The 27247-nt window shown below is 29.5% G+C and overlaps 1 protein-coding gene and 1 non-coding gene across 6 annotated transcripts in view; one reads left to right on the top strand and one right to left on the bottom strand.

Moving 5' to 3' along the window:
• Positions 1-499: 499 nt before the first annotated feature.
• The window catches only part of nemy (cytochrome b561 family member no extended memory), a 127634-nt gene continuing 100886 nt past the window's right edge, over positions 500-27247 (top strand). For 2 of the 5 annotated variants that reach the window (XM_076395848.1, XM_076395846.1), the window contains exon 1: positions 500-759. In XM_076395848.1, coding sequence (XP_076251963.1) covers positions 584-759 — 176 coding nt within the window. In that variant the 5' untranslated portion in view covers positions 500-583. Of the gene's footprint in view, positions 760-23766; positions 24055-27247 lie in introns of those variants that run through there. The other 3 variants (XM_076395845.1, XM_076395852.1, XM_076395851.1) reach the window with 3 other exon arrangements.
• On the bottom strand, positions 19422-19529 carry LOC143192098 (U6 spliceosomal RNA). The gene has a single exon (XR_013004723.1). It is a non-coding gene; the product is annotated as a U6 spliceosomal RNA (small nuclear RNA).

Raw genomic sequence — 27247 nt, 5'->3', positions numbered from 1 at the left:
GAGACTTTGAAGCATAACAAAAAATTATTTAATATATTATTATTACTAACAAATACCTTACGAACTATTACATATCCTAGTATTCCACAATATACCAAACTTATACGTTACAAGAATCATCAATTAAATGCAGTAAAGGAATAATTTAGCAGGAAAAGTAAATCGATTTCTTAAACGATTGAAAATTACGTAAAGCCGGAATCGTTTTATTATCATTCTACCGATTAAAGTATAGCTTTACGACGTTTTTACTTTCTACCAAGTCAAATACAATCTTACAGGAAATATTCATAACGTAATAATTCTAGAAGTATGTTACATATTATCGCGTTTCTATTCCAATAGCCTGTCTTATTTTTCTCGCGTTAATTATTCGATTTTGTTTTGTTACAGGTCCGTTTTTTAACCAGTCCATAAGAAAGTCCAGCGTGTACCTTAGTGACAAGATAAACAAACGGCTTGGTGGCGTTCCATGTTATCAGTGATCGTTCTGTAACTTTTACTTCGAATAGTCGATACTAACGAGTACTTTTATACTGTCGGTGTCGGTTAAGTGCTAAAACTGGGAAACTCAATTATAAAAATGGAAAATAATTCAGTATCTCCCATGCCCGATCAAAACTCTCAAGCGCCCATGGCCGAGTTCGATAAAACACCTCCGACTCCACCAGAAGACACTTTGCCAATGGAGGATCTGCCGCCTCCGCCAACAACAGTGACAGTACAGGAAGAAAAAGAGAAGGAAGCTCAAGCAGAAATGTGAGTCATAATTTATATGAATTTTAACTTATATCACTGTTAATGTTAATCAGCATATCAATTATGTATTTTTGATTAATTATTGTCTTAATATTATTTTGTAGGAATTCTATATTTTTTAGTAAATATTTTAATTAAATTGTTTTAATTTTAATGTCAAATAATTTATTATTTATTAACTAAATATTACATTATATTATATTAAGTATTATATTATTAGAATATTCACTACGTTAATGTAGAGATAAAACATTAGCTTTTAACATTATATTTTTGATGAAAAATATTGCCCATCTCTACTTACTACTTTTTCTTATTTTTCGAACAAGAGTCTAGTCCTGCATCTGAATAACTTCTCTTTTTCTAAAGTCTTTGAATATTGCTACTTATAGCAAGTAAGGAGTGTCATCAGCATGTGCCTATTATGACGTCTTCTTATTTGAAAATTTCACTGGTATAATTTAATAAGTGAGGAATAAAGCGTTTCAAATATAAATATTTTTCGTCGTATAATATGGTTTCATTTAGTTTTTGTACCATAATCATCTGATCTCGTGAAATACATAGATTGTATTTGTATATGTGATGTGAATAGTTTGAAAAATCATAATTAACCAAATTCCAAATTTCTTCCTTATTTTTCAACAGATCATCCCTATTTAAGTGTTTAGATAGATACTTTCCCAAATTTTGGTAGATGTATCAAAAAACGTTATGTTGCAACATTACTTAATTGCTTTTCTATTTCGTGTTTGCTTTATAACTGTTTAGTACCGATGCAGCATCTTCATGATAGTTTCATTCAGTTCGAGTTTTCAATTCTGCTGCGTATACTTTCAACTCTTTGTTATGTTGCTTCCTTTACACTGTTAGTCCTTGCTCTAGTTACGAAATGATCACAAGTTATTTTACTTCATTCAGTCTTGTATACTTCTACGAATAATCGATGATCATCAACTACACATTTCTTTAAATTAGGGGATGTTCGATTAATAGATAATCTAATATTTACGTCTAATAGAATACTTAATAATTGAATATGATTTTAAAGATTAAAAAAGTATTTTAGAGACTAAAAGACTTTAAAAGGTTATGTTGTTAATATACGTGCATTTTACTATAAATTGCTTCATATTAAATAATTTTAACATATTGAATGTACACTTAAAATATATTATTAATAGTACAAAGAAATAATAACACAGGAAATGGTAAATTTAAAAATTGAAAAATATTGTTAAAGTAGATCAGTAGAGAAAGTAGATCTTAATTTGCATAAGTTTAGTAGTTATAGTTGACAATATATTCACCTACTTTGTTTTAAAAAAAGTAGTATAGAAAAATGAGTTTTTTTTTGCTTCTCCAGAATAATAAGACATTCCAACCCAAAATGTTGGAGATATATTATGTTTCTGTTTCAATGTTATATAACATTGCCGGCATTTGAGTTTATCTAATCGAATTGCAATTTTTTTAGTTTGGTAGATAAGTACGGTTTTGAGACTAATCGATGAGCATTTTTAAATAGCACTTCTTCGTTCGTTCGTCGTTATTATCGCTTTACCAAAATTCACATGATGACTTACAGTTGGTGTTTTTCCTGATTAGAACTGGGATAGATTTTGTAGTTGAAGATTAAAATTTTCAACTGTCTGGAAATATATGTAAGATAAAATATTTTTATGAGAAGCAACAATTAAATTCAGCTTATTACATTAGTTTTATTCTCTTTTACTTATTAACATAAAATTAACTATTTCCATTCCCGCTATTTCATAATATTAGCATTAGGCAATTGATATATATTCAATATTTACATAATAAGTAATCAGACATAGGCATTATCTTATTTTATGGCGCATTATGTTATTCTACTTCTAAGCTATTTTGTTTCCATTTAATGTACCGTAAAACAATTTTAATATTATTCTTATTATTTCTTAGTCATTTTTATAATCTGTTTCGTTTAATATATGATTATTATATATGTATTATTTTAATAAGAACATTATTTTTACTTTCTTTCGAATACTTTCTCTAATTTGTTCAGCTGAAAATAATGAAAGTAATGCCCTTGTTGAACATCAAAATATTAATTTTTCAAAATAGGTAATTTACAATAAGGCCACGTTCGTTTTTATAATAGTTAGTTACTTCTAGTACCACGTTTTCATTAGAATCAATTAGTAATATTTGACGTTACGAACTTTAATGCATCTTAACATCGAAATCAATCTTATATTGTTTAGAAGGAAGTTAGAGGAGGTTTATATTACAAACAAATACATGCAAATCACTATGTTAAGTATTCTTATTAATTATTTTCCTTTCAACATGGCCTATATACATCTCAAAATAGAAAGTCCGATATGTTATAATATTCCGATTTATCATATATTTTCCAAAATTTATTATTATTCCAAAAAATTTGCTTCACCTATGTTTTTCAATCAAAACGTGATTATTTAACAACATTATTATGTTATAAGTTAAGTTTTAACATTTCCTAGTAGTATTAGGTATACAAATAAGTCTAAACGAGACACAAGTAATGTTAAATAATCTCATTTAAACCATGATACCATAAGATTCGACTTTTTCAACAATCCTTCTGGTATTAGATTTTAATTAAAGTTAGGAAGAGAAGATTACTGCAATTGTTTAGCCGCCAATGTGTTGCATTAAAAGTCCCCGGCCTACCATAGTAAAACACATGTTTTTGGCAAAATTAGTTTTTTTTATTCAACATAATTCCCTTCAAGGGTGATACACTGATTATAGCGACTCTCCAATTTTTCGATACCATTTTTGTAAAACAATTTGTCCTTTGCTTCAAAATAGGCCTCAGTTTCGGCGATCACCTCTTCATTCTCTGATCTGAGATTTGAGAGCAGGAAATAGTCGCTGGGGACCAGATTGGGAGAAAACGGTGGATGAGCAAGCAATTTGAAGCCGAATTCATGGATTTTTGCCATCGTTTTCACTGACTTGTGACACGGTGCATTGTCTTGTTGAAGCAGCACTTTCTTTTTCTTGAAATGCGGCCGTTTTTCGGCGATTTCGTCTTTCAAACGATCCAATAACGTTATGTAATAGTCGCTGTTGATGGTCCTTCCTTTTTCAAGGTAGTCAATGAAAATTATCCCATGTGGATCCCAAAATATAGACGTCATAACCTTGCCAGCCGACTGTTGCGCTTTCCCACGCTTTGGAGCGGGTTCATCGTGTGAAGTCCACTTGGATGACTGTCGATTGGACTTCGGAGTGAAATGATGGAGACATGTTCCATCCATTGTCACATATCGATGTAAAAACTCGGGCTTATTACGCTTGCTCATCTCCAAACACTGCTCCGAATCATTAACTCGTCGTTGTTTTTGGTTAAAAGTGAACTCGCGCGTTATCCACTTTGCACAGAGCTTTCTCATACCCAAATATTCGTGAATGATATGATGTACACGTTCAGTTTTAGTTGGTAACAACCTCTTTTGGGCGTCCACTGCGTTCACCATCTTCGGTGCTTACCATTACTTAGCATACCAATCCTTGATAGTTGATTTTCCTGGGGCAGTGTCCGGAAACTAGACATCAAGCCAAGTTTTTGCTGCAACTGTATTTTTCCCTTCAAAGACGAATATTTTATCAACACGCGATATCGCTTTTTATACATCTTTTTCACAATAACAAAAGTTGTTTCAATCAATACTAAAATGCTGCAAATATTGCTAAATGCTATAATTCGCAAACTGATTATCCGACTAATGATTTGTCAAATTTATATACGCATCTTTTGAGGGTTAGTGCTAACTAAAAAACATATGGATTTAATCCTAGTCGCGCCATCTATGTGTCAGGCCGTGGACTTTTCAATTGATCTGTTAGGATGTTATACTAAATACTTAGTGACTGGGCGGCAATAGTTAATATATATTAATATCAAACAGTGGATTGCACTTTTATAAGGGCGAACAATGAGCGTCTCGAGTGATGGATAGAGTTCTTCATGTAGTTCCACAATCACAATAATCAATATTCCAGAAACTTCATTTGCCAATGGCGAGATAAATATAGACGAATTAGAAACAGTAATAAAATCATTATAGTATGGTCAAACTACTGGACTCGACCCGACTTGCGCTTATACAAATTTGGCGATTGGGGAAGGTACCATCAACATGGAAGAAAGAATAATTAGTCCAATACTGAAGAAAAGGAGATAGAAAAGAAACAATTATGTATTCCTATCATTTGTTGGAAAAGCATTTATGAAAATGCAGAAATAAGACGCCAAAGAGCTCGATAAGAAACAAACCGAGTAGAGCAGGCATGATTTACATTGCATCGCGATTTTATAGCTTGTATAGATAAGATTTTCGTACTCCGCCAATTTATGGAAGAACGTATTAGTTGTAGAAACTTTGCGATTGTTGTTTTATTGATTTTCATTATGCTTTTCACTGTACTCTGGACTGTACTTTGGACAGCCTTGGAAGCAGGGTATGTAATAATATGACTATTAATGATTAGTTAAGACCAAAATATTAACTGACTAATAGTTTATTATTGAGGTATTTACTGAAATAATAAGCAGAATCGGTCAAGTTAGAAATGCTTTCTCTTCTTTATGTCTGTATATTTTTGTACATTTTGTGATTTTTATAGAAATGCTTAAATAGAATGGCCTATCATTCTATATATTATGTTCGTACATATTACATAATAGTTTCAATGTATTTGGTACGTTACGTACGTTACTTTATTTTGATGATGATTTGGATGTTTGAGTGAGTTCCCGAATGATATAAATTCACAATTGGAGTTGATAGATGGACCTGCCATGGAGTTCCAGGAATAGATTTTTGTTCTTAATTTTTTTCTAATATAAATCATATAACATTAAAATTTCACTTGGTACTATTGATTAGTTCAATCAACGTAGTTTTTATATAAAATTGGTAATATCATATATATAATAATAACAAATAACCACATACTACATATATTTAATACATAATAGGTACTGATGTTCAGTAGCATTATAAAAAATACGGCTAATATTATTTTAGGGTGTTCCTTATTCAAGTACTAAATACTAAAAATAAATAATTAAAGAAATATTATTTATTATTTATTCAAATTGATCTTTGTCTAGACATTGACGAGAATTATAATAATTCGGACCAGTTAATTCCTTATTAAATAAATTAATCTTAATTATTTATTTGACATTATATTTAGATTATATAAAAGAATAATAAATGTAATGTTAATTATTTTAATGACATTGCAAGATCTATTGCTAATAGAGATTACGGAGGCAGTGTAATGGTGTATTTTATTCCAAATATACTTTCATCAGTCGATGTGAAGTTTATTTTCCTGCCACTGAAAGAAAATTAATTTTTCAAATGTTCTCGTCGGTTTGCTGACAGTTAATTAGTCCCAAACTCAATTAAGAGAAGTAATATAAATACAGAACTACCGAAGTTTCATTAGATTTAAAAGGTAATTTTGTAAATTGTGAAGTTTAATTAGGGGAAAATCGATTGACTTTTTTGTACGATCACTGGAGTTTAGTATTATATCTATTTTTAAAACGTATATTCTCATTGAATTAACTAAATGTTATTTTATCGCTGTATTTTTGCATTTATTTGAGTCGTATAAAAATAGGTTAACTAAAATATCTAAAGGCAGTAAACAAACCATTTGCTATTGATGTTAATGTGTTGCCATTTTGTTTATTGTTTGTTATCAGTTTTATATATTGTTTCATTACATTTTTTTATTTTGAGCTGTACCGGTGAAAAAATAGCACTAACCCTGTAAAATACGAATAATTTTAGTAATTATTATTATAGGCTTGGTATATATTTCAAATAATTGGAGATTCGAAAGTAGGTAAGTAAATGTGTCCAATATTTGGTAATTTTATAGTGAAAACATACATTTATAATTTGAATAATAAGAAAAGAAACAAACATTTTTGACACTATCCAAATGTGGCTTATATTCCAAGTATCTTTATACAAATAGAATATATGTCTGGTCAGTTTATTAGGCAGTAATTGGAAGAATGGATAGTCGAAAGAGCGCCTCGTGTTTACTTGTGCTATACACTAACACGCTGTTGCTTTTTTATTAGAGTTTAAAGTATCCTTCTTTCCAAACTAAAGTTTATATGGATTGGTCCTACTGCTTAACGTGGGATCCGAATAAGTGCAAGAACCAAAATCATCCAAAAGCGATCCATTCAGTATTACCCGACTGGCCAGTGAGATTACTGTCAACTTTACAACCATGCCCCAGCAGGATTCCAATCCGCGATTATCACAAGAGTAGGAGGATCGTCTTGTCGCCTTGACCACTGCACCAATAAAATCGGCCGTTACGCTGCTGTTAGTGCTGCAGGACTTATTCTTCACCAGAACTCGCCACACCTGGAAATCGACCGCAACGTTCTAGTCACAGATAAAATTAATCTCCTATTTTTAACCGATTAGATATATCGTAGTCTGTTAGGAATTCGTTGAACTTTCCGATTCCGACTTGATTCCGACAGATATGTTCAAACCATTGTAATATGCATCTTTAGATGTGTTCTTCAACTGTGTACTTGTTATCGCATATCAAACGAATGACGAAATTCTAGGCTTGAAAAACATCAAGCTTACAGATATCAAACTGTATTTGTGCTCAGATCTTTAAACCATACAGAATGATTGGTAAGATAAGTTCGAAGAAAAATTCGAAAGAGCAAAATTTTAATCTTCATTGTAATACTATACACACCAAAAGCAAGAGATCTAGGTGCACTTTAGGCTACTAAGATTATACCCATAACCGTAGATATACTTCCCCATATTATCCAAATACTTAAAGGAATCTCGTTGAGATACAATAACAGATCACTCAGTTGTCAATACTTTCATCTTTTCTGCATCTATTCTCAAGTACTCAGAAGAAACTCTAAAAGAATTCTAAAGAAACACTAGAAACCTCAACATCTGTGTCGCCGAATATAGTAAAGTACCATGGTATAAGTACCATCATACTAAAGATTTATGACTTTTTTGAAAGACTTTTTGAAAACATTGTAAAGTATAATGTCGAAAATATAATATTTTTAAGGTGAAGTGTTGAGCTGGTTCTTCTTATTCACACACATTTGTACGACATTCCATCTGTGGTCTATTTTGTTGCTCGGTTGAAGTTCATCAAATGTAATTAATAGTAAGTAACATAATGTCATGTCCCATAACTATTTCGTTTTATCTGAATCTTCAATTTACTGTTATTAAGTTTTAAAGAACAACATGGTTACAGGAATTTCTGATGCGATATAGAATAAATGACATCTGAACTTTAATAATATAGTAATTTACCCTTTGAACCATCTTTAACCATCGCATTTTTTTATACTTTCAAATATAGCTACAACTATAGCTGAATTCAAATCTGGGAATCATACAAAAGAAAAAATAAGCGATCGGAATTCTTCTCCTCATAAGCTCTCTTCTTGAGAACATATTCACTGGAACGTATCACGGTTATCATTCTCCTACTTTAGCAATCAGGTTTGAGAAAATAATCCAAATAATCCATCAGTTTCATTTAATTAATTGTTAATTACTCATATAGTGTCATTAATATTTATAGGCGGTACTGCTATTTTTTGTTCAGGTAATGTTGATATCATTTTAAGTAAGTACTAAATATTATAATAATAAAATGAATTCCGGGCTAACTATAGGAAGCCAATAAAATAATTTAATGCTGATAACTGTATAAAACTCAGTATTAATTTGAAAAAATCTTGGATAATAATTAGTTTCTAAGTCTTTCAACATATAAATATGCGGCTTTTTCATGATTACTTATTATTGCAAATTATCAATTATACAGTATAATTTTAATTAATCCATTTAAACAGTCACCAACATCATTAATTATTTCGCTAAATATTTTGTGGTTTTATAAACAGTGTTCTTCTGTAACTGTTGTTAATTGTTAATTTTTTATAGAATTATTCACAGCTTTACGTTGTAATATTTTTATGATAAGCGAAATGTAAAATTGTAGTCTTAAATAATCTGCTGACTGTAATAATTTACCGATAATAGAATTAATATTTTATACATTGCATAGTAAAGTCTAATTCTACAGATGTTTTGCTTGGTTTGATGGTTTTTGCTTTGAATTATTGAATCGGAAAATTGGAATTTATTTGAAAAATTTTGATATATTTATTAGGTCCGATTGGTGCCTAAAAATTGGTGATAAAAATTTCATTCCTGTTGTAAAATATGTAAATTAGGAGTTAAAGATGAGTTCTATTAATACAGTAGGTATATATTACAACTCATAAAATTGTTAACTCATATTAACACTGAGACTGAAAGGTAAATATATGATATAAGAATTTTATTATTGCAATACGGTTTTGTTTATTCTATAAGTATATATGCACCTTCAACTTTATATCACTTTTCAACCTACCCTATTTTAAAGAGAAATAAGTAAGCTGGAGTTTTTTTCGAACCGCTATTTTTTATTATCAACGCCTACTATTACTTAAATTAAATTAAATTATTGAATTTATTCAAAATGTGATGATAACAGTGATTTAATTTATTACCTTGAGTTTTAATTTTTTAATGTTTCTGTTTTTAGGTTTTTTATAACTTGTAATTACCTCAATTATAAGAATTATAAGTACAAAATTATCCTTAATATTAAATTACTAATTAAATATTGTATCATTTATTTTCGCTATTTTGCTCCTTATCTCTTCAATCTAATCATATATATAAAATAAAATTTAATTACAAAATTATATTTCCTTTCTGGTATCATTTCGTAATAAGTTTTCTTGCTTCACAAAAATGACTTGGTAAGAAAATACACGGCTTATTTTTTATAATTGTGTGGAATAACCTTTACTCAATCTAATTAATTTGGTTTATATACCCAGCATTCTTATGTCGATCATTATATTACACAATTTTTATTATATTTTGTTCAACATTGCTTAAAGGTCAAAGTTGGTGATATTTACACTGATAATTAATTTGGAGTTTTTTAGTGGTAATTTTTTATATGCTGGTCTATCGTCTTTCGCGACTAACGCAGCTTTCAATAATTCTTGGTTTAAATAAGATTGTTTTGCTTTCCATTTAATCAACATGCTTTCTTCAGAGCAATATACATATAGTCAATTCAAAATAGCAGTGACAAGAGTGTTTATATGTCTGTCTAAAGTTGTAAATTTGTTTTATAGTCGGATACTATTATCCTTGCCATTTTATTCTATTTAAAAAGAGATAGAATGCTATTAGAGAAGTTCGAACATGCAATATATATATATATATATATATATATATATATAGTAGATATGGTATACACTGGTGGAGAAAATCCATAACAAGTCATCAACAAAAGCTGCAATTAAGGAATGGATTAAAGTACATAAAATAAGTTTCGAAGAAATCATGTTTAAGAATGAACTATTTCAAATTATTACACGGTAAATATAAATTAAATATTTAATTGCATTTTATGTAATTTATTTTTTTAGAATTAACCCTGAGAAAAGAACATAGTAGATCAGATTACTGAATGTTAAGGCCACATGTCTCCCACCCTATCACTGCATTTTTAATCCAAATGAGTTGATATGGGGTATTGCAAAGAATTATTACAATAGATATTCAGGCCGAGGAGGATATTCAAACCAGAACTGTCTAGATTTATGGAAAGAGCCCTTGTCGAAAATAATACCTTCGGTTTGTATAAGCTCGATCAGATACATTGTAGCAGAAATTGACAAATTGTACAATCTTGAGCAAGTTTTTAATAGATTGGAAATAAACAGCTTGGTTATTAACTTGACTAGTATTTCAGAAAGTGACTGATTGAATAAAACTTTATGAATGTTGGTTTATGATTCAATTAATTATTCAATCATCAATTAATTATGAAGCAATTCATTAAAATGATATGGCAATTAAATGAAACAATATTTCTTGAATACAAAATTTAGGGAAGAATTCCATATTTAAGCCATTTGTAGACTTTCAAAAAATGTCTGTTTTTTAACATTTCTGTTTATAAAATAACAGTTTTTCCCTTAATTTTATTGAGCTTCAGTATATACAGATGCAATAATTATGGAACGCTCAAAATTGAATTTTCAAAATTCATTACTTCTATTGTTTGATTTGAAGAAATCTGCTGGCGAATCCCATTAAACACTTTTCCAAAATTATCGCTTTGATGCTGTTTCGTCATATCGCAATTTTCAATTTTGGCTTTAATTATTTAATGGACGATCAAAAAAATTCGAGGATAATGAATTTCTAAACTTGTTGAAACTCTAAACTTTCAGATACCTTAGTAGTAAGTTGTAAACTTAACTATTTCCAGACCTTTACAGGTGAAGGGAAAACGGCAAAAAACTTTCAGACTGCTTAACAGTTAATGAATTAACTGTTTCCTGAAAATGGCTATTATTCAAATTGGCTGAAATTGTTTGAAAGCATATGAATTTTGTTGTTGGCAGGCAAAAAAGGATTTTCCATGGCGTATTTTGACTAGAGTGAAAAGTGGATTACAACAATTTCAAGTGCACAGAGTTATGGTTTAGTCTAAGAGAATCATCTACATTCATACCGAAGCGGCCATAATATTCGTTGATAATCTACTAACGGCATAATAAATCTACCAACGACAATTCATTCATTCAAGTCATTTTCTTGCATGATAACGCGTCCATGCTTTGCAAAAATTATGAAGTATATGGAAATCTGTTGGAATTCGAATAGGAAGTTCTGTAAAAGCCAGCGTACTCACCAAGCTAGTGTATTCTGACACCAGACCCATCGATACTTTTTTAGATCTCAGCATGGTCTAGCTGGTACTCGGTTTCGAAATACTGAAATGTGCGAAAATGAGTCGATACCAAAATCCTTCTATTGACACGGTATCATCATGTTGCCAGAAAAGTGGCTTCTTGTAGAAATGGATATAAAATATTTTGATTAACATATATTGTACCATTTATTATCACTAAATGCCTTTTTAAAGTGAAAAAAAATATTAGAATACATTTAAGCATCTCATAATTATAAAAATGTTCATCCTATAAGTATTCCCATAAAAAGTTAATTCCCACTTTTAATAGCATTATTTTTAAATTAATAAGCATAGATTTCAACGACAAATTTTAACGGAATATTCAATTTTTCCCAATAAATTCCCTCTGATATTTAAGCTGGCGAATTTTGATCGAAAATCAGCTGCAAAACAAAACAGACGACTTTCATTAACGTTATACGTTTTAATTAGCATTTTCGGATTAAAAGGACGTCGTATTTGAAAGCGTATTGTATTTTATGCTCTAAATTAGAAGAAAAGCGAAATTTATAAATAAAAGTGTATGGAAAAAAATTAAAATAAAAATTCAATAGTAAATATATACAAATATGGAGAGAATATTAAACTAAATGTTATTATCATAATTATAAAAAATTTAAAAATAAAGATGTAATATATGTACACTACAGTATATATAGTATATACAGTATATACAGTATAGGTAATAATACACTCTATTATTCAATATAATCTTGCTAAACTTGCCTAAACTGGGAAGATACGCTGCCTTGAGGAAAATTGCTTTTATGTAAAGCAGGTCTTTTCTCCAAATTTTTACGTTCTGAATTTTACATTTTTGATCAATTTCTGGACCTCAATTCATTCACTCATCATTCCTCAGAATCTTATGTTGATTCAAAGTTGATTGAGTTATTAGTAAACTCAAAGCTTATTCAAAATGATGTTACAATGATGTGATGAAGTTACATGAAAACTTATTTTAGGTTAGTCTGTATATATAGTTTTTTAATAAAGAGAGTTAGATGTTGAAATGGAATGAAACAACTGTGAATGAAGCGTTAAGAAAGCTTTATATATTCAAATTACTAATGTGTATGCCATTACATATAACATATAAATCCTTCGACTATCCGCCGTAGATTCCATCGTGTGAATGGTGAAAGGAATTTGGGTAGTTCAATTTTTTCTGCCATAGCTCTAATTAACTTTCAGCCATTTACATTGTCTTAGAACTTTAGCAAATCCCACATTAAATCTAGATGGTGAAATCGCACGATCTTTACTACATATGACTCAACTCTTGGTGCCCTCAAATAGGTGAGCCATCTTGCTGGACCCGCATCTTATTTATCCCTGATTTTATTTAGCCCAAACATCTTCGTTCCTTTGCCGTTAATGGGATGAAACGTTAGAGAATGACTACCCTATCGAGTGCTTATTTTAATAAGGCTTTATCAGTTGAATGTGCTGTTGAATCGTATAACTTGTCATGGTAATTTGGCAGCAGCGACCAAATAAAAAACAACAGGTTAAAAAAACGCAATTAAAACAGCATGACCTTTATAGACTACTAACATTGATCCGTCCAAATTGAAAAACCTTCTAGTTTTGTTTATGGCTACCATAGGCATGATGCAAATAACTTTCTGAAATCAAAAATGTAAGGTGCAATTTTGCTCACAATACATTAAAAGATGCTTTTATTATTTTCTGTACTTATTGAATATATCATAGACAGAAAATTTCTATTAAAAAAATTACATTGCAAAAAAATTGAACCGACTTCAAAAAATAAATTAGGAACTCACTAAAAATTAAAAAAATATCTAACTTAGATTTTTAACACAAAAAAAAACATTTTAAAATAAAATATGTACATAACAAAAAAATAATCAAAAAACTTATTTAACCTATCTAGTGCACCTATTTTATTTTCCACCATATACACACAATTTATCCCGTATGAGGAAAAATAGGGGTAAATAAACAATGATTGAAAATAAGGAGCGCTTCAGGCCCTGGGATCCGCTACCTAGCCTAGGTGATGTGACAAATGTTCTAATTAAACGTTCCGTTTGGGAGCTGAACGCTTTAACCATTAAACCATAGAAGCAGTTGTCTACAATATTTCTATGAGGTCTTATATGCTATAGATAGTTCTCAAAAAGCAAACTGTATTGTTTTTACACTGAACGACTTTCCGCACATAATCTCAGCAATAACATTATACCCAAATATCTGATTACTTTAGATAAAAAATACGTGAAAACTGTGCACGTGCCTTTGAAATTTAAGCGTATCTCTCGGTTAGTTCACCCCATCGATCCTGATTTGGTTCCAATGAGACCACCTCGAAGTGCACTCTTTCGAATAAAAATAGGATTTTGAAAATCGATCCACAATTGACGGAGAAATCGGCGATCATACATTAAAAAGACAAATATACAGCCGAACAAAGAATCTCCTCCTTTTTCAAAGTCGGTTAATAAATAGAGGCCTTCTCATTTCAACTACATTATTATATATTTTAATGTCATATCATATTATTTAATCGTAATCTAATCAAACTTAAATTTTAAAAAATATATTCTGTTATAACTTAATAGCAATGAAAGTGAAATCCGTTTATGGTAATATGTTATGGTAAATTTTATAAAGAATTTGTTATAGATAATGAAAGTCATTTAACCGACATTCTACTTTTGTTTTTACGCTATCTGTAAGATAATATATTTCTTAATTTGCCGAAAAATCTTGTGATATTTTTTGTCGTTAATTGCACTCTAACTAAAAACGTGACGCTAGCCTAGATTAAGTGAAGGTCAAAGAAGAATAAAATCAAAAAATGTTATTTTACATTTAGGTCGATCTATTCTACAATCTACATCTATTCATCTATAGTTTAAAATTAAAAGACTTTTTATTATGGAACGCAGTAAAATACATTAAATACCGCGAGTCAAATGAATTTTCATTTCCCGTACATATGTTTTAATTAACGTCAGTTTTAATTCAAAGGCGCTCGCAATTCTGTCAAACGAATTTGTTTTCCCGTCCGGATTTACAACGATGGGGAAAAAGGAAAAACAGAATATATACCCAATATGTATTGTGTGTATGAAAACATGAGGTATTTAAAAATACATTTGTATAGGGTCCACGATTATAAATATTATATTTGTAATTGAAATTTATAATTATTCTAGTTTTACTCTTATGAAATTTTTTCTGTCTGTGTTCAATCTTCTTATATGATACGACCGAGGTATTCCCTCTCTTCTAAAGTATTTCTTTGATACATTCATCCTAGGTTGACTTAGGTCGCCTTTTGCTTTTTCTCCTACCGCCCTTATTTCCCAAACGCTCTTTACTGATATTATATCATCCATGCGCTGTAAGTGTCCCCACCATATGACTTTTTTCTTTTTCTGATTTTTTCCACTGATTCAATTTTGAGATCTTTTCTTATGTCTATGAGAAGTAATTACCCTATTCATCTTTGTTGCACACCTGATTCTTCTAAGGTATTTCATTTCTGCTAGTTATATTTTACTTTTATCACATTTTGACAATACCCTCGAATCGCAACTGAAAGTTAAGGTTGTTTTATACCATTTTAGTTTAGCTTGATATTTTCTTTTTTTAATTCTAATATCCAATTTAAATTTTAATTCAATTCAATTCCAATTTCAAAATGGGTTTTCCAATTTTTTTTCGTTCCATTCCTTTTTCGTTTTGTCTGTTTGACATTTCTTTATTCATTAATATTAGTATCAGGATTGGGGTTAAACTTTTCTTTGTCTCTGTCGTGCTTGGGTTTTGATTTCATATTATCTGCAAAGACGATATCTATTCTATACATTTCTTGAATTATTCTTACCTTCTTACTCTCTCAAATGCCTTTTCCTAATGAATAAAACTAGATATATCTGTTTTTTGGTGTACTAAATGTATGGTCTTGTATATTCTTATGGCTTCAGGGTCTACACGACAGAGTAAACCTTCCATCCTGTGTACATTATTATATTGTCATTTAGATAATAATAATCAATATAATAACATTTCTATAGTATCTTGTTATTAGAAGATCATCCTCATAACATGATTATATAGGTTCATAGGGCTTTTAAAATGTCGTTATATAACATCAACAACGAATAATTAATATATTCTTTCAATTAACCAGTATATTTCATTATTTATCAAGGTGTTTTCTCATCCCAAGATACTTAGAATAGTTGTTTTATGGATGCCATATGAATTCATATAACAATCATGTATAGTTTTTTGTGTATGTATATTTTGTTTATGTGTAAGCTCTGCCAAATTATTTGAAATCTTCATGTCTGCGTCTAGTTATTTATGTTATTCAGTTATTTTCTTTTTTTCTCTATAATTGAAAGAGCAAAATAAAATAAATATATCATAATTAGGTCGATCAATATCACGAATAATAGCTGGAATATATTTTTTATAGTTAAAAGGAGTACAATTCTGGAAACAATATATTAGTGTATCTCAAATTATTCTTTTATTTTCAGTTTTTACAAGCAAATGTATTTGTTTTTTCGATTTAGATTTATGCAAAAAAAGGAAAAGATACATACAAAAGGTATTATTAACGGTATGTTTGTATTAAAGCATAAAATGTATAAAAATACACCGTCTTTTACAACACGTGAAATGTTACTCGATATTTTAATTTATATTCATATATTCATATTATTAGGGAAATACGGTTTATTTTTATTTTCTCTTTTGTAATTAATTTTTTAATAATGTTTATATTTCATATTTTTTATTATACACATTTTATAAAATGTCTTGTGTAAGAAAAATATTTTACTGTATGTATAGAATTAGTTTGTATTAAAAATTATACTACATACGTGAAAAATTGGCATATAATTGTTTTCTTTATTTTTTCATTAACTCTTATCCCGTTGCAAGTTACTTTTAAAATATTTTTATTATCTATATTTCCATATACCACTACATCGTTCCACACTGGTTGATTTAGTGTGATAACACTTGCATCTCTAAAATATAGTTTTTAATGAATGATGTTGAATTTTATATTTTATTGGCCATTGCTGGAACTGGATTTGGTCTAGATTTTGGTCACGGACTTGGTTTATATAATAACCACCTTAGTCCTTTTTACTTTATTTTACTTTCCCGACCACTGCCTATATTCTCTTTAATTACATATGTCTTTAAAATTTGTTCAAGGCAGACAGTTTCACCTGTATACCACAAATATGTAGCTATTTATAACAAGAGAGCGAGTGTTTTATATTCTCTGTCAATACAGGATAATTTTTGAATATTACTAACTCGGAAACTCTACAAGACTCATCATTTATGAAAAATTCAGATGAGATAGATAAAGAACTTAATACATTTATAAAACAAATGAATATCGAATTCCGAATAGACTATTCTGATGAACTGGTCCAGTTAAAAATTAAAAAATTATTACAAGAAACTACAGAATGGACTAGTCGAAAACAATATTAAACCTATTTTTATAGATTTTTATCATCCATATCGCCCCATTCATTCATAACAGAATTGATTCATTCAAAACCCATCAATCATGGAACAAGATTCATGGCATTATCATTGGCATCAATAGCAGCATAGAGTCTTTTACATGCTAATTTAAACTAACCTAAGCTAGATTTTAATAAAAATTGAATTTTGCTTTTAGCTCATCTCACAATCCAATTACCTTAAGTATATAAAATGATATATTTCAACTCATCAATTATCAAAGCTTTAGCTCTATCCACGCTTTTTGCATGCGATTGTGTAAATATGGACAATGTATGAGCACATTTAAATAATATAACATGCATTTTCTTCGATATTTTCAGTAACAATTAAATTTATTTTTTTTTAGTTTAATAACTTTATATTTATATGCTTTATTATTTTTTAATAAACCTAGGTCTAAGATCTATTTCCAGATCATGTTCCGACTGTGACGGGATTTATGTACACGAAATAATAATTCTATTAAAAAGTGTTAATTTAAATACCTAAAGGATGGTTTAATCGCTCATTAATAATGGCCATAATATGGCCGTTTGAATATTTCCTCAAGGTCCTGCATTGAATGTATTGCCATGTTCATTTTATGATAAACATGTCTACGACCAAATATATATATCATCGCTACTTGTTCTGTTATTATGTACGTTGTACCATACTGCATTATGATTCTAGCGCAAAAGATGCGAGTTATATTATTGATGGAATCATCCAATATCAACAAACTATTTCATCAGAATGTTAACATTCATTTATGTTTATGTTCATATTTTTGTTGTAAAATTGTTTTGTAATTGATAATGTAATTAAAAACAGTATATTAAAAGCGGATAAGGAAAATAATTGTAAAATTGTGATGGAATTAGTTTAGATTAAATCGTACGGATGACACTAATCAAAATAATTACGATTTACATAATTACTAACACGTTCTTCTTGAAAATATAAAGCACCACCGTGAATACATGATATTTGGAACAATCCCAAGCCTTAATACAATTTCCAGATTTAAAAATTTTTATATTAACTCATATCGTAACATTTCTATTGTTTCAACTGTTACTTTCATTGATTATACACTGTGATATTGGATATTGTCGCAAATTTTATCCGCTATAATAGGTGTTATTTGTTACAGAAGGCACTCTTTGCGCTTCCTTTCATACATTTTAACTCAGCAAATTCATAGGAAGCATTCAGTTCATAGCATAGCAAGCTCAGTCATATATATTTATTTTTTATATTTACTTATTTATTTATTTAAACTCGTCAGCCTCTTGTTAGTTACAATACATTATATGAATATTAAGATCTTAAAATACTACACTGTAGATTATAAACAGTAGAATATATACAATAAAATGTTGCAATTACACAATAATAAATATATGTTACAATTGTTGAAGTAGGTCTATGGTCTTTAGATAGTCAATCAGCAGATTCAGGTGCTCAGGTTGGACCATTTGTTCCAGTGGTGTCGGCATTTCAAATTGTCTCCTCAAATCATCATATTTTGGCAGTCCCAGCCAGATGGTCGGCTCTTTCATTTCCAGATATTCCTTTATGGGAAGATATTCCTTACACCCTTAAATTGTGGCTTTGTCTGTAACTCTCTGGTGTATGTGACCAGAGGGTGAACTGTTCTTGCCGATCTTAAACTCTCTAGGGAACTTATGGAATCCGATACTACTAGTATGGATTCGCTAATCTATAATTCTTCCAAGGCGCAGATAGGGCCATATATATAGCTAGCAACTCCGCGGTGAAAATGCTAGTCAGTGACGGAAACCAAAAGTGTCTCTCGAGTAGACTGTACGTATAAGCAGCACCCACAAAGTTGTCACGTTTTCCATCCATGTAGATGATAAAGTGATTTGAATAGTTCTCTTCGATTATCTGTCTAAAGAAGCTTTCTATTGTAGAAGAACTATTTGTTTCCTTATTCAGAACCTTTATAGAGAGGTTTATGTGTATTCATGAGAACTGCCATGGTGGTATATTAGTGATTCTGCATTTTACATCTGGGATCACAATCATTAATCGTTTACATATCCTCTGGAAGATTAATGAGGAGCTTAAATGCCTCTTCCTTATATTGGTCCAGTTTGTTTTAGGTAGGAAAAAGGTATTAAACTGGTCCCACTATGGACGGAATTTGAGGGAGCTTGCATAGTTTAGTAGTAGGAGCTCTCTGCCTTGCACTACAAACTAAAAATGTGGAACCCTTCATGATTTTGCGTATCATCCTTGCCCAGGGGCCAGGCTAATCTTCTTTGTATCGTTCCAATTTTAGTATATGTACCGCCGAAGCGAGGAATTTTAATAGGAAAATCTGACACTCCAAAATATAATTAATTAAAATTCATTCGTACATATAAGTATACATATTAATATACAAATGTATGTATATATGAATTTCAGCGTGTTATATTAAATATCCTCGTAAATTAAATTCCACATATTCCATTTCTATAGGACTTTAAAGTAATATATTATAAATCACGGTATTCGTTATAGCATGCATTCCTAAAATGAAATATGTCCGAGAAAATGTTTCTGATTAAATCAAAATGAAAAATATGTAATAAAAAATGGGGAAAATAAAAGGAAAAACTGGACGTCGGGAGACCCTTCCGATTGAAATAAATGACTGTTGCGCGTAAAAATATACGTCTCCCCCTTTCCAATAAACTGTTCCACTTTCGCAGTTATATTTGTCCCATGGGGAGGGAAATGTTTGGAAAATGATGAGGGGTGAGAAAATATTTTACTTCGATATTGTCAACAATTGAGATATATATATAAAAACGGAATCCTAAAACGAACGCCTTGTGGCACTATATTTTTTTAAAAATTATGTTTTCTCCTTTTTACTACTATACTTACTGGCAACTTAAACACCAAAACACATTCACTATGGTTCCTTTTAACATATTTCACAATATTGTAAAATTATTTTTAATGTCTATTATAAGTATGGTGTTTGCGAGTATTTGGATCGGCAATGCATATTGATGAAGTGACAATGTTTTAAACAACGTACCCAATATTGACATTTCTGTACTTAAAATAACAGTTGTTTAGCGTGTATAGATGTCAATCATAATCAAATCTGATGCCGAAATCCATCAAATTCTTCTAGAGACTTATGGTGATGTTTATGCTTTAAAAGTGTCAATTTTAATGTCCTAATTTTAATGTTACAAAGATTGGTTTGGAGATCCAAGGAAGTTCGAAGAACCGAAAAGATACGAAAATACGGAAAATTACTGAATTGACTACACGAACTGATCGAAAAAGCTCTTTCTAACTGTTTTAATATCGTGGTTTCATTGCTTGACAAGAAATGAAAAGGAGAGTTTTCTGTGGCGTATTGTGGTTGACGATGACCCTCCTCTCAACCCCTTGGCAGAGCAAAATAAGACATAGTTGACCACCCTCCCCTCAAATAATCTTACGTAATAAATGAATGGCCCAAAAACGCAAAAAAATATGGATTAGTCCAAGACAACCATCTATATTTATATATAACACCGAAGCGGTAAATTCATAGCCATAAAGGCCTGCAGTATACATGGTGGGAGCAGCAAGATGCAGTGTAATAGGAGATAACATGAAAAAAAGACCAGCAATACCAAGTAACAAGCGAAAAGTCAACCTGTAACACCTTACGTTAAAAAGTTGTGAATAATGGACTGTTGCAGTTCGAATTTGTAGTTCTGTCGCACTGAACGTACTTACTATGTTATGTATATTATCTCTTTATGGTTAGCTTTATCTTGCACTTTCTAATTATCACTTGATCAAATGTGTCCTGGTTATTTTGATATGTATATTCTATTTATAAAAAAGGACGAAATTGAGAATGGTTATGTTTACAAAATGATATCATGCGCAGGTCATGGAATGGTCAAATGTAATGAAGTAACATTTTTGTAGTTTTATGAAGATCAGTATAATTTAAAGAGACCATTTAATAACACATATTTCTTTGTTATTTCGCATTTCATAGGTTCAATTCAACATTATTATATAATTAATTCTAAAATTATTTTAAATGTTTATAATAATTATAATTACTATAACATAATATTAATTATATTAAAGGTCCCATTTAAAAGTCCAGTAAAATTATAGGTTTTTTATATTAAATATTTTCGATACGATATGATAAACAAAAATAATGTACAGAAGACTTTTTAAAAAATAAAAAATGCATTCACCTTTTCGTCAACAATATAAAGTATTCAGGGGCGGAACAATTTTTTAAAATGTTTAATCAGAGTAATATTATTAGTAAGGAATCTACGATAAGTACAATATTAATTATGAAAATAAATGTTTATTTTTCTATTTTTCCTGTGATTTTAATTTTTTTATTACACTTTCAGACTGATGTACAATTATGCACAATCTAAAATATAGTAACACTGATTCACTCTGACGTTGAGTTAAACAATAACACTATACACCATAAGTATCAGTAAATTCGACTTTCAAGCGTGATACATTCTTTCAATGCTCTTTTAAGGTTTTGGTGTTTTTTTCGTATTTGATTACTGATATTTATTATTTTTTATATTGCCTTAAATGATTTGTCTTCATTTAAGCTTTTTTCTGTAAATTTTACCTTTGAGATCTATAAAAAGCCAAGGATCAAATCTAAAGATATATAGTGTGATACGAAAGAAGATTGATTGTGAGTCTTGATCAACTTTTAACATGTCTTAATAAAACATCACTTTCATATTCAATGGTTTGAGCAATGCCATCTAATAATCACTATTAATTGTTTTATCTTTCTCGAGATAATTTTGTAACATACTATATATCCTTTATTTTGTATGGTTGCTATTTTTTTATTGTCGTGTAATGTATATGAAATCGTTTTCATTTCGGTTCAAAAGGGTCAAACACATTCTTAATCATCGACACTTTTTTTACTTATATTTACGTATAAAATTACATTTTGCATTTTGATATCCTTTATTTGATCTTACGCTACTTCATTTTATAGTTTTCAAATCCATTTTGTAGACCTTTTTATTATTTTCGGGACAACTTCCTATATTGAACAATGTTCAGTATCATGGGCCTATCGCACTCTATCACATTAATAGCTGAGTTCTAACCTCATCACTGTTTTGAAAATAAGAAAAATGATTTTACTAAAAACACTGCATCTTGTAAACTAATAACTGAATATTAAACTTATAAGATAATTAATAAAAATAAAAAATCATATGGGTCTGTCAACAATGATGTCATTTATGTATTAGACAGATGAGTGAATGATGTAGAAAAAGTTTACTATATTTAAAACAAACTTAAACATAAAACTCACAAAATTCCCACCATTTTTCACGCTTCATTTTAGTTTAAAATATAATTTAAAAATTATAACCTTTTTACGACGCTTTGCTGTGATAATGCGTCGTTTTTTATATGTACATTTACCTCTATAGAGACGACTGTGTGTAATTAATTTATAAAGAGTGGACTCGTGGGTTCGTCGTTGCTTCTATGTCTCATTCGGAAATGGCCAATCGACAACGTCATTATGCTTGACAATGAGGAAGAACGTGTATGTTAATAATTATAATTTTTTAAGTGGCCGTTAATAGTTAGTAATTCGAAGGAATTATGAAAGTAAGCATGAGATCTAAAAGTAATAGATCTCAAAATATATAAATTTGTTTAAATTTTAAAAAAGATTAAGATTTTACTTTGGCAATTCTAACATCAGATCGATCCTTTCCAAATTTATTTTAACACTGTGACGTAATGTTTTTCCAAATAATTTAAATAACTAAGCCTGTTTCCATCTAAAAGTGATTTAAGGATTTTAAGATGTAATGACCAATTTTTAAGATTCGTTTTTAAGATACAGTAATAAAAAATCTTTGGTGAACTTATATAATATAAAATTAACCCAGTAACATTTTTACCAATTGAGTATAACAGACTTAATAAGATCTACTGAGTTCAAAAAAATTAACCACAAACAAGCTGTTGCGAGTCTTATATTTTTTTGTTTAATTTTTTGTATGCTTAGAGTATTGCAGCTTACCGCACAGCTGTGGTAACAACGTTGATATAGAGTACTGTTTTCGTTAAGTCAACAGTGTATGTTCGGTTGTCTATATTCAATATACATTGAAATTAATCTTTCTAACTAGTAGTAGGAAATCAACTATTAGAATTGGTCGCAGCAAAGTGATGTAAGTATAGTGTATTTAATAACATGGCAGCGAATTATTTACTTTATATTACTATACCACTGACTGTTGAAAGATATAAACTCAGATATGTATAGACAGGCACGAAATGGTCTTGGGGTGAATGCACCCAAATACAATTATCGAATAGCCTAATCATGCAATAAGGGCCTTATACATGACACGTACAAATACACTCACACACATATATTGTAATACCCCATATATCTATTAAAAAAAATTGTAACAATATATAGCTTGTCGTTGAAATGACTTGGTTGAGCTCCACAAAACCAGACGAAGTAGTTTTCAACGAGACCGTAGCGCGGTTGCCGTCATTGACAATTTTCAGTCGCCGCTTCCCATTCTCCGTTGTGGTCCTGTACCTGTTGTTTGCGACGCAGTTCCTTCGGCAGCAATCGGGTGTCTGAGCTTTCGCGCATCTCACACCTACCTGTTTGTTGTTTACGTTTACGCTCAAGGGGTAAATACTGTGCGAAACCGCGCGTCAGTTCGAAAATATCGAAAAACTTTGGTGCAGTTTTGTTTAGTTTTTCCTTTTCATTCCCGTAACTTGACCTGAAGTGTGATAATTCGTAATGGGTAAAAATAAGATGCACTCTAGGTAAGGAAGTATTTTTTTGTAATCTAAAATGCCTTTTGTACAATATGTACAATTAATATTATATAATATTGTATAAGTTCGATTTGATTTGATACATAGACAAATTTACTACTTATTTATAAAATGTTAGATTGGAAAATAATCTTTAGAACATTTCTTGGAAATAATTCAGAACTAATAATCACAGAAATAATAATCAGTGTTATACATCTACTGGTATTCATGGGATGCTATTAAATTGGTAGTTTTATATTGTCCATTATTGTATTAATTAATTAACCAAATGAACTTTCTTATATGTCTATTTATTGTTAATTTTTACTATTTATTTATTTTTTATATAATATTTGATTTGTTTAAAGTTATTATGATTACGATACAATATCCAAATGTTTTCATAATTATTACTGGTAGGAGACTTTAGGAAACTAATATAACAATAAACTCACATGTGTGTGACATTCAGAAGTGGTAATATCATTAGCTTTATTATAATAACTGCGTCCTATATATTTATCGCCATATCCGTGAAACTATATTATTGACGTGATATTTATTGACAACTAAAGCTGTCACCGATTAACCAATAGAAATTTAATATTTGTAATAATATTATATTTAAGCTCTGATTTTCAATATTTTTTTGATAAATTAACTTTGATTAATTTTATATATTTAAAATTAGTTAAAACATACTATAGATCTATTTATTAAATGTTTAATGAAATCAAATTTGCATTAGTATCTAGAAACGATATGAAGATATATGAATATTAGGGCGATAATTTTCGAAAATATTTAGCAGATTACAAATCTAAACAGAGGAGCATATGTTTGGCTAACCTTTTATCTTATTTAAAGTCGGATTTAATGCTGATGTAACATTCAATCGCCAAAATACGCAATTCTTTTGTTGATAATTTCAGAATTTTTTCCATTATTTTTCAGTGAATCGCCTAAACATTGATTTTATATCAGTTATGTTTTTCATTCATATATTTATCGGTTATATTTTCTTTAAGTGTACAATTTTGGAATATGAACATGTTGTTTCGATTAAACATTATTGTATTCTTGACACTACTTTAAATTATTTAAACAGTTTCATTTTTCATTCAAAAATATTAGTACAGAAAAATGCAAGTTATATTTTTCAGTGAATCGCCTAAACATTGATTTTATATCAGTTATGTTTTTCATTCATATATTTATCGGTTATATTTTCTTTAAGTGTACAATTTTGGAATATGAACATGTTGTTTCGATTAAACATTATTGTATTCTTGACACTACTTTAAATTATTTAAACAGTTTCATCTTTCATTCAAAAATATTAGTACAGAAAAATGCAAGTTATATTTTTTATAAGATTAATATGAAATTTAAAAGATACTAGATTTTTTGGAAATTTGAGTGGAACATTATTATGATAATATCGTAATAAATTATTTTCAGTTTTTTCAAATTTTGAAGTCGATTTGTTGTTTCGTGGTTAATAATTTTTAAAGCTGAAGAAAATATGTGTACACATTTATACTTCAGCAACATGTAGTGTTCACAGTATGGAATAGAGATTATTTCATTCCTTTTTCTATGTTTGTTTACGTTTTAAATTGTTAAAGCCGGCAGTGGACAAGGCAATAGGATGGTACTCCTACTGTTGTCATAATCACGGCTTCGAATCTTTCTGGGGCAGGGTTGTAAATTTATGTTTGTGATTGTCAAAAAGTTAAGGGTGTGAAATCCGACGAGGAAAATGATCCAAGTCACGTTACTCGGTAAGTCAGTAGGCTTAGCACCGGGGACCATGGTTCGGAGACCCCGTTAAGCAATAGGTTTATTCCAAATAAATCTTAATTGGTAAAAAGGAAACTCTTAAATATATCAAAAATATTCTCAAAATATCTTCTTTTATGGCTGAAAATTTCAAGTAAAAATGGAATAGAAAACGTCGTAGATAAACGTTATATATTTTTAAGAGTTACTCATGCTAAATTTATTACATATCCTTTATGATTGAGTCTCACTTGAAAATTTTTAAGTATTATCATAATGAGTTTAATAGCATAAAATATATAAGTATATTTAATTCGGTTATAAAATATTAAGCCTATTATGTAACAAAAGAATCACATTTAAAATCTTCTATTAGAAAATTGCATTTAGTTAAACTATCATTACCACTCGGTTTAGTTCAAGGTAATGTAAGTTAAGTAGTGTGAGAAAATGTTCTAGTAAAACTATTATTATGCAGATTTGGCGTTTTTTACGGAAATGTAATTTGTCACTATATAATACATTAGCAATTTCATAAAATAAATTAATCATAATTTTTTTAAATCGTAATATATAATGATGTTAACATTTATATTAATAGTATTTAACAATGAGGAATGTTTTTTTCTAGATATAATAGGTTAGTTTTCCATTTTTACGCTTACATTCTCTACTTCCACTTAATTAAAATCAATCAGGATAATTTTTCTTGCTTAAATCATCCTTACCATATATTTCTTTTGCATTTGTTAGAATATAAAGTTTACGGACATTAAACATCATCAGTTTAAAGCGACTAATTTAGTTAATACTGAATACAAAAAATACTGAGATACAAAATCGTTAATAATGGGTTGGGCAGGTAATTTCATGGCCTTTTTGGATTTTTCATGTTTTTCAAAGCGAATTTGTGTAAACCTTAATCAATGATATATGTGCTGTTTTGATCGATGAGCTTTTGTCACTTTTCAGTGCCCGTAATCATTCGTTTAAAAAACAGCTCGTTCAGCAGCGATTCCAAAATGGAATCTCAACTCATTAAATTTTTCACTGTTAATTCATGTAGAACCCAACTATCAAGATTCTTTTGGTATCCATCTATGCAATTTGTTCAAAACTATTTTATGATCTGTATTTATTACCGTAGTAATATTCAGATATAAAATATATGGGTCTACCTCGTTACGTTTAAGAATTTCATTAATTTTTCAATGACTGGTTGGCTAGGGTGAGGTTCGTTTGTAACATTGTATTTCTGGAATGAAAATGAGCTAAGCTATTCTGATAGTGACATTCACTTGAACCCCAGTCATCCTAAACACCACATAATTTTGCAGAGAAAAGTTGATGATATGAAGTTTTATATTAGTTTTATCATCTTGGTGGTGTTTTCTTCTTTCGAATACATTTTCTGTAT

Source organism: Rhynchophorus ferrugineus, unplaced genomic scaffold, assembly GCF_030347505.1.
Source record: "Rhynchophorus ferrugineus isolate W39M unplaced genomic scaffold, kcgeb_rfMv2 rfM2, whole genome shotgun sequence".
NCBI classification, from domain to species: Eukaryota; Metazoa; Arthropoda; class Insecta; order Coleoptera; family Curculionidae; genus Rhynchophorus; species Rhynchophorus ferrugineus.
Note: the sequence above shows the minus strand (reverse complement) of the source record. Positions and strands in the feature narration are given on the sequence as shown.